The sequence below is a fragment of the Procambarus clarkii genome, chromosome 34 (assembly GCF_040958095.1).
Source record: "Procambarus clarkii isolate CNS0578487 chromosome 34, FALCON_Pclarkii_2.0, whole genome shotgun sequence".
In the NCBI taxonomy this organism is placed as follows: domain Eukaryota; kingdom Metazoa; phylum Arthropoda; class Malacostraca; order Decapoda; family Cambaridae; genus Procambarus; species Procambarus clarkii.
The window spans coordinates 35,852,391-35,862,172 of record NC_091183.1 but is presented as its reverse complement, the minus strand read 5'-3'; the positions used below and the strand labels follow the sequence as shown (position 1 = coordinate 35,862,172).

At 54.2% G+C, this 9,782-nt stretch overlaps 2 protein-coding genes across 3 annotated transcripts in view; both read left to right on the top strand.

Moving 5' to 3' along the window:
* The window catches only part of LOC123762020 (lachesin), a 205,750-nt gene that overhangs the window by 18,235 nt on the left and 177,733 nt on the right, over nucleotides 1–9,782 (top strand). The gene's annotated exons all lie outside the window — the stretch shown is intronic.
* Nucleotides 4,137–5,006, top strand: LOC123761970 (uncharacterized). The gene has a single exon (XM_045748132.1). The coding sequence runs from the start codon at nucleotides 4,137–4,139 to the stop codon at nucleotides 5,004–5,006; it is 870 nt and encodes a 289-aa protein (XP_045604088.1).

The window sequence follows — 9,782 nt, the reverse complement described above, 5'->3', positions numbered from 1 at the left end:
GTTTGTTCAGCATGTTGCTACACTGGAGATCAGGTCACCATGACGGCTCTGGCACAGTTGGCTTCAGCCTGTTCCTATTCCTTATATGATTCTTACTTAAAAGTTAAATAAAGTTTATTCCCAATGATATATAAAATAAACTCATGAAATAAATATATCTCTAGGAGCAGGCCAGAGATGATATAAATATATATATATATATATATATATATATATATATATATATATATATATATATATATATATATATAATATACCAGTATATATATATATCCAGCTGGTACAGCCTGCTGGAGCTATGGTGTAACCAGACGACGCAGCTGGTGACACAGACAGGCGTGAGGATGACTGCAAGACACTAGAGAGAGAGAGAGTTAGAGTTAGAGAAACAGAGCCAGCATGCCAGTGATGGTGGTGGCAGGTGGCCGGCTCCGGGACTGGCCGGATGAGCGGGCTGCAGTGTGGCCGGGTAGGGGCCAGGCCGTCAAGGAGGGCCAGGGGCGGGCTGCTGGGGATCACAGGGGGGCGTCGACTCTACATTGATCTGGACACATAATGACACAGGAGCGGCCACAAGCACAATCATTACACGCGGGATGAAACAATAAGGAGTTTAGCAGGTCGCGGCCACCGTAGCGGCGCAAGCCTCGCCTGGAGGCCGCCCTGCAGAACCACCCCTTAGGGTGATGGGGTCCAAGGGTGACCACTGGGACACGCTGGGGTCCAGGGGTGTGTCGCTCTGGCCTGGGGTGCCGCTCTGTCCAAGGTAATATCGCGTCTTAATTCCCCAGCTCGATGCCTCAATCTGGCCCTCAGCTGCCGCGCCAGTCTCAACACCCAGGCAAAAACCCCTTCATTGTTATTGTTGGGGGGGGGGGGGGGTGATGGGGGAGGGGCGGGGGGGGGAGCGGTGATAGGGAGAAGAGTGATGGGGGAGGTAATGGGGAGAAGAGTGATGGGGAGATGTAATGGGGAGAAGAGTGATGGGTGGATGTAATGGGGAGAAGAGTGATGGGGAGGGGTAATGGGGAGAAGAGTGATGGGGAGGGGTGATGGGGAGAAGAGTGATGGGTGGGGTGTAATGGGGAGAAGAGTGATGGGGAGGGGTAATGGGGAGAAGAGTGATGGGGAGGGGTGATGGGGAGGGGTGATGGGGAGAAGAGTGATGGGGAGGGGTGATGGGGAGAAGAGTGATGGGGGAGAGGAATCGTAAATTGAGGAATAGGGTAGAAGACTGGTGGTGATGGGAGGGGAGAGGAAGGGAGGGAGAGAGAGGGAGGGAGAGGGAGGGAGAGGGAGGGAGGGAGGGAGAGAGAGGGAGGGAGGGAGGGAGGGAGGGAGAGAGAGGGAGGGAGAGAGGGTAATTAGAGTGATGTGTCCTAATTGATGATTCACACTGGCAGCGTCACCAACATGCGCTCTTGTTATTAATCTCTGACCCTCCCCTTCCCTTCCCTTCCCTTCCCTTCCCTTCCCTTCCCTTCCCTTCCCTTCCCTTCCCTTCCCTTCCCTTCCCTTCCCTTCCCTTCCCTTCCCTCCCCCCCCCCTTCCCTTCCCTTCCCTTCCCTTTCCTTCCCTTCCCTTCCCTTCCCTCCCCTTCCCTCCCCTTCCCTTCCCTTCCCTCCCCTTCCCTTCCCTTCCCTTCCCTCCCCTTCCCTCCCCTTCCCTCCCCCTTCCCTGCCTCTCCTCCCTTCCTTCCCTTCCCTTCCTCATCCTTCCCTTTCTCTTCCTCTTCTCACCATACTCATTAACCTGACCATACCCACACCATACACCCTCACCATACTCACTAACCTGACCATACACCCTCACCATACCCACTAACCTTACCATACTTACTAACCTCACCATACACCCTCACCATACCCACACCCTCACCATACTCACTAACCTCACCATACACTCTCACCACACACCCTCACCATACACCCTCACCATACACCCTCACCACACACCCCTCACCATACACCCTCACCATACACCCTCACGAAACTCACACCACACACCCTCACCACACACCCTCACCACACACCCTCACCACACACCCTCACCATACACCCTCACCATACACACAGGTGACTAACAGCGTCACTCCTCACACCATCACAAATGATGATAAATTTATAAGCCAATAGAAAGAGGCCATGTTGTTGTTGTTGTTGTGGGGGGGGGGCGGTGGGGGGTAGGGGGGGACGGGGATCAATAGTGTTCCACGCACCATAAAGCTCATTATATGTGTTTACATGTCTAACAAAATATAAGCTGAGTGCGCAAACAACCTTGCTCTTTCCTTGAACGAGATGTTCTTCCTAATTGGATCAAGATTTAATTAACTGGTTAAATTAGCTCTTAAAGTAGTGTAGAGAGGCGGGAGCCGGAGGAGAGCCTGATGGTCCGTCCGGCCGGGCGGGGCGGGGGCCAGAGTGGCCTGGTCCTCGCCGCCCGGATTGGCCCCACTTGAGTCAAACAATCCGGCATCGGACGCGCTTATCTGGCTTGTCAGCAGTCGGGTGGGGGAGGGGAGGGGGGGGGATTGTTAGACTGTTAGTGTGTGTAAAGTGGGAGGAGGTGACTGTCCTCTAAGACAGTCACCAGTTGGGCCACACTAGCACTCGTCAAGGCCAGTTGGGCCACACTAGCACTCGTCAAGGCCAGCTGGGCCACACTAGCACTCGTCAAGGCCAGTTGGGCCACACTAGCACTCGTCAAGGCCAGCTGGGCCACACTAGCACTCGTCAAGGCCAGCTGGGCCACACTAGCACTCGTCAAGGCCAGCTGGGCCACACTAGCACTCGTCAAGGAAAGCTGGGCCACACTAGCACTCGTCAAGGCCAGCCGGGCCACACTAGCACTCGTCAAGGCCAGTTGGGCCACACTAGCACTCGTCAAGGCCAGTTGGGCCACACTAGCACTCGTCAAGGCCAGCCGGGCCACACTAGCACTCGTCAAGGCCAGTTGGGCCACACTAGCACTCGTCAAGGCCAGTTGGGCCACACTAGCACTCGTCAAGGCCAGCCGGGCCACACTAGCACTCGTCAAGGCCAGTTGGGCCACACTAGCACTCGTCAAGGCCAGTTGGGCCACACTAGCACTCGTCAAGGCCAGCCGGGCCACACTAGCACTCGTCAAGGCCAGTTGGGCCACACTAGCACTCGTCAAGGCCAGTTGGGCCACACTAGCACTCGTCAAGGCCAGCCGGGCCACACTAGCACTCGTCAAGGCCACACTGTCAAGGTCTCAGGGACCACACACTGAACAAATCCACAAGGGCCCTGGTGAGGGTTCGAACTTACGTCCAGGATAATCCCAGACGCGCCTTAGTCAATTGCGCCACGACACGGTACAAAGAATTGTAACCGGGAGTGCTACTGCCCTCACACGGGTCCTGCAGCTTCTCCGAGACACAAGCCGGGGTTGTCCACACTTCCCCCCATGCATGCTCAAAGAATCCGTCAAGTGATTGGACAAGAAATTAGTTTACCCGGAAGGAGATTATTGGTTCCCTCCAGACGTGAGTTGTGTCAGTTATAGTCATCATAGTCCACTGGATCAACCTTCACCATTGTATTAGTTGAGGCTAGCTGCTAGCCTCTAGCCTCTAGCTGCTAGCCTCTAGCTGCTAGCCTCTAGCCGCTAGCCTCTAGCTGCTAGCCTCTAGCCTCTAGCTGCTAGCCTCTAGCTGCTAGCCTCTAGCTGCTAGCCTCTAGCTGCTAGCCTCTAGCTGCTAGCCTCTAGCCGCTAGCCTCTAGCTGCTAGCCTCTAGCTGCTAGCCTCTAGCCGCTTCTCGTGACTTTTGTTTTTCTGCCCTGAAACCACTTCGTAGCTTGTCTTTGCTTGTGCTCTAGTTTGTTGATGTGTTTCTTGAGAGAGAGAAAGAGAGAGAGAGAGAGAGAGAGAGAGAGAGAGAGAGATGAAGGGGGAGGAGAGAGAGAGAGAGAGAGAGAGAGAGAGAGTGAGAGAGAGAGAGAGATGAAGGATGGAGAGAGAGAGAGAGCGAGAAAGAGATGAAGGGAGGGGGGAGAGAGAACACAGTAAACTAGAGTGTTATAAGACACTCCACCATTAACGGGAGTGGAAGCCACTGATGACCCCGAGCTAATGAGAAGCACAGCAACCGTTCCACCCGGGTGTCTCTGATGGCTCCTCCACCACACACCCGCCCTCACCGCCCTCAGCAGCGCCTCACCGCCCTCAGCAGCGCCTCACCGCCCACAACAGGGCCTCACCGCCCTCAGCAGCCCCTCACCAGAGCCTCACCGCCCTCAGCAGCGCCTCACCGCCCTCACCAGAGCCTCAGCAGCGCCTCACCGCCCTCACCAGGGCCTCACCGCCCTCACCAGGGCCTCACCGCCCTCACCAGGGCCTCACCGCCCTCACCAGGGCCTCAGTACCGCCCTCACCGCCCACAACAGGGCCTCACCGCCCTCAGCAGCCCCTCACCAGAGCCTCACTGCCCTCAGCAGCGCCTCACCGCCCTCACCAGAGCCTCAGCAGCGCCTCACCGCCCTCACCAGGGCCTCACCGCCCTTACCAGGGCCTCACCGCCCTCACCAGGGCCTCACCGCCCTTACCAGGGCCTCACCGCCCTCACCAGGGCCTCAGTACCGCCCTCACCGCCCACAACAGGGCCTCACCGCCCTCAGCAGCCCCTCACCAGAGCCTCACTGCCCTTAGCAGCGCCTCACCGCCCTCACCAGAGCCTCAGCAGCGCCTCACCTCCCTCAGCAGCGCCTCACCGCCCACAACAGGGCCTCACCGCCCTCAGCAGCCCCTCACCAGAGCCTCACCGCCCTCAGCAGAGCCTCACCGCCCTCACCAGAGCCTCAGCAGCGCCTCACCGCCCTCAGCAGCGCCTCACCGCCCACAACAGGGCCTCACCGCCCTCAGCAGCCCCTCACCAGAGCCTCACCGCCCTCAGCAGAGCCTCACCGCCCTCAGCAGAGCCCCAGCAGCGCCCTCACCGCCCACAACAATCAGCCACTTGCCGGAGTGCGGCCAAACACTAAGGTCGGTGGGGGCGGGTTTTTCAGCGGGCGGACCGCTGGCTCCTGAGACTGGAGTGTTTGGTCTCCAGTTTTTATTGCCTTCTCTCTATAAGAATACTGCCCATGTTGCTATTGAATGTTCGCCGGATATGAGTGTGGTGATGGTGTGGTGGTGTGGTGTGGTGGTGTGTGGTGGTGTGTGATGGTGTGTGGTGGTGCTGTGGTGGTGTGTGGTGGTGTGTGGTGGTGTGGTGGTGGTGTGTGGTGGTGTGTGGTGGTGCTGTGGTGGTGTGTGGTGGTGTGGTGGTGGTGCTGTGGTGGTGTGTGGTGGTGTGTGGTGGTGTGTGGTGGTGTGGTGGTGGTGTGTGGTGGTGTGTGGTGGTGTGTGGTGGTGTGTGGTGGTGTGTGGTGGTGTGTGGTGGTGTGGTGTGGTGGTGGTGCTGGTTCTGTGGTGGTGGTTCTGTGGTGGTGCTGTGTGGTGGTGTGTGGTGGTGTGGTGTGGTGGTGTGTGGTGGTGTGGTGTGGTGGTGGTGCTGGTTCTGTGGTGGTGGTTCTGTGGTTGTGTGGTGTGGTGGTGTGTGGTGTGGTGGTGTGTGGTGGTGCTGTGGTGGTGGTGTGGTGGTGGTGCTCTGATAGTAGTGGTGTGTGTGGTGGTGGTGGTGTGGTGGTGTGTGGTGGTGGTGGTGCTGTGGGTGTGGTGGTGCTGCGTATACATCTTCAATAACACATACACTTCACCACACTGGATTTCATCCCCACTTCCTCTCATCTCCCTGAGCTCCCCCTCTCCTACACCCCCCTCGCCCCCTCCCCCACCCCCACCCTCACCCTCGCCCCCACACACGGAGGCCACAAGTGATCCATCAGGCTGTGAGCGCCTGCTGATGATCACTAACTTGCAACAATTATCCCACTAATCGATACGGCTTCTTAGGGGCCGCTTTGATCTGATTACTCCAGCATCCCGCCCCTCCTCACACTCCCTGTGTTGTCCCAGCTGCTGTCCCACCTGTTACAGGTGTCCCAGCTGCTGTCCCACCTGTTACAGGTGTCCCAGCTGCTGTCCCACCTGTCACCAGGTGTCCCAGCTGCTGTCCCACCTGTCACCAGGTGTCCCAGCTGCTGCTCCACCTGTCACCAGGTGTCCCAGCTGCTGCTCCACCTGTCACCAGGTGTCCCAGCTGCTGCTCCACCTGTCACCAGGTGTCCCAGCTGTTAAGTCTGCCTCCCAAATGCAATAAAAGGGTGTTCTTTTTTCACAATTTCAGACCTTTTATTTGCATGACATTTCTGCTATAGACGAGTCGCACTGTTGGCGCGTGAGGCTTGTAGTGTTTGTGAGTTGTGCTGTGTTACACTATACACCTGTGGCAGGTGTTGGTGTTACACTATACACCTGTGGCAGGTGTTAATGTTACACTATACACCTGTGGCAGGTGTTAATGTTACACTATACACCTGTGGCAGGTGTTAATGTTACACTATACACCTGTGGCAGGTGTTAATGTTACACTATACACCTGTGGCAGGTGTTGGTGTTACACTATACACCTGTGGCAGGTGTTGGTGTTACACTATACACCTGTGGCAGGTGTTGGTGTTACACTATACACCTGTGGCAGGTGTTGGTGTTACACTATACACCTGTGGCAGGTGTTGGTGTTACACTATACACCTGTGGCAGGTGTTGGTGTTACACTATACACCTGTGGCAGGTGTTAATGTTACACTATACACCTGTGGCAGGTGTTGGTGTTACACTATACACCTGTGGCAGGTGTTGTGTTACACTATACACCTGTGGCAGGTGTTGGTGTTACACTATACACCTGTGGCAGGTGTTGGTGTTACACTATACACCTGTGGCAGGTGTTGTGTTACACTATACACCTGTGGCAGGTGTTGGTGTTACACTATACACCTGTGGCAGGTGTTGGTGTTACACTATACACCTGTGGCAGGTGTTGTGTTACACTATACACCTGTGGCAGGTGTTGGTGTTACACTATACACCTGTGGCAGGTGTTGTGTTACACTATACACCTGTGGCAGGTGTTGTGTTACACTATACACCTGTGGCAGGTGTTGGTGTTACACTATACACCTGTGGCAGGTGTTGTGTTACACTATACACCTGTGGCAGGTGTTGGTGTTACACTATACACCTGTGGCAGGTGTTGGTGTTACACTATACACCTGTGGCAGGTGTTGGTGTTACACTATACACCTGTGGCAGGTGTTAATGTTACACTATACACCTGTGGCAGGTGTTGGTGTTAACTATACACCTGTGGCAGGTGTTGGTGTTACACTATACACCTGTGGCAGGTGTTGTGTTACACTGTACACCTGAGGCAGGTGTTGGTGTTACACTATACACCTGTGGCAGGTGTTGGTGTTACACTATACACCTGTGGTAGGTGTTGGTGTTACACTATACACCTGTGGCAGGTGTTAATGTTACACTATACACCTGTGGCAGGTGTTGGTGTTACACTATACACCTGTGGCAGGTGTTAATGTTACACTATACACCTGTGGCAGGTGTTGGTGTTAACTATACACCTGTGGCAGGTGTTGGTGTTACACTATACACCTGTGGCAGGTGTTGGTGTTACACTATACACCTGTGGCAGGTGTTAATGTTACACTATACACCTGTGGCAGGTGTTGGTGTTACACTATACACCTGTGGCAGGTGTTGTGTTACACTATACACCTGTGGCAGGTGTTAATGTTACACTATACACCTGTGGCAGGTGTTGGTGTTACACTATACACCTGTGGCAGGTGTTGGTGTTACACTATACACCTGTGGCAGGTGTTGGTGTTACACTATACACCTGTGGCAGGTGTTGGTGTTACACTATACACCTGTGGCAGGTGTTGGTGTTACACTGTACACCTGTGGCAGGTGTTGGTGTTACACTGTACACCTGTGGCAGGTGTTGGTGTTACACTATACACCTGTGGCAGGTGTTGGTGTTACACTATACACCTGTGGCAGGTGTTGGTGTTACACTGTACACCTGTGGCAGGTGTTGGTGTTACACTATACACCTGTGGCAGGTGTTGGTGTTACACTGTACACCTGTGGCAGGTGTTGGTGTTACACTATACACCTGTGGCAGGTGTTGGTGTTACACTATACACCTGTGGCAGGTGTTGGTGTTACACTATACACCTGTGGCAGGTGTTGGTGTTACACTATACACCTGTGGCAGGTGTTGTGTTACACTATACACCTGTGGCAGGTGTTGGTGTTACACTATACACCTGTGGCAGGTGTTAATGTTACACTATACACCTGTGGCAGGTGTTAATGTTACACTATACACCTGTGGCAGGTGTTGTGTTACACTATACACCTGTGGCAGGTGTTAATGTTACACTATACACCTGTGGCAGGTGTTAATGTTACACTATACACCTGTGGCAGGTGTTAATGTTACACTATACACCTGTGGCAGGTGTTAATGTTACACTATACACCTGTGGCAGGTGTTAATGTTACACTATACACCGGCAAATACACGTAGTAGATATGATAGACAAAATTACGTCGAGAGTCAGTACATTTGAGACCCGAGGGTTAGAGAGGCGGGGTCCAAGAGCTAGCAGCTCGACCCCTCAGGTACAAATAGTAAACACACAGACACAGGTAATATCTGTAGCAACAATTAGTGTCAGTAATCAAGAGTCACTCACCTGGTGGTGAGAGCCAATGGGAGGTAGGGGTGAGGGTGAGGGGGGGGGTGAGGGTGAGGGGTGAGGGGGATGGTGAGGGGTGAGGGGGGGGGACAACATAGTGACAACATGTTGTCTTCAAGGGACAACATGATGACCTTCCTGGCCCCCTGGCGGGAGGTGTAGGGACTCTCACCCTGGGTCAGCTCCCTGTGCTGGGTGATCTCTTAAGCTGTTTGTTCTAGCGGCTCGTGTGAAGTGTGTGGCTCTACGTCACAGTCCTACAAGCACAGTCCCTAGTAAATTGTGTAGGACGCCTACGGTGAAGGTCACCAGTCACGCTACAGTGCCGTCTAAATAACAAACAATATTGTTATCTAAATAACCACCCAAACTACAGTGGTGTCCACGTGTCTACACTACCACAATGGTGTCCACGTGTCTACACTACCACAATGGTGTCCACGTGTCTACACTACCACAATGGTGTCCACGTGTCTACACTACCACAATGGTGTCCACGTGTCTACACTACCACAATGGTGTCCACGTGTCTACACTACCACAATGGTGTCCACGTGTCTACACTACCACAATGGTGTCCACGTGTCTACACTACCACAGTGGTGTCCACGTGTCTACACTACCACAGTGGTGTCCACGTGTCTACACTACCACAATGGTGTCCACGTGTCTACACTACCACAATGGTGTCCACGTGTCTACACTACCACAATGGTGTCCACGTGTCTACACTACCACAGTGGTGTCCACGTGTCTACACTACCACAATGGTGTCCACGTGTCTACACTACCACAATGGTGTCCACGTGTCTACACTACCACAATGGTGTCCACGTGTCTACACTACCACAATGGTGTCCACGTGTCTACACTACCACAATGGTGTCCACGTGTCTACACTACCACAATGGTGTCCACGTGTCTACACTACCACAGTGGTGTCCACGTGTCTACACTACCACAATGGTGTCCACGTGTCTACACTACCACAGTGGTGTCCACGTGTCTACACTACCACAATGGTGTCCACGTGTCTACACTACCACAATGGTGTCCACGTGTCTACACTACCACAATGGTGTCCAC

Excerpts from the sequence above, each read along its gene's own strand:
- LOC123761970 (XM_045748132.1), top strand. The coding sequence starts at position 4,137 with ATGGCTCCTCCACCACACACCCGCCCTCACCGCCCTCAGCAGCGCCTC.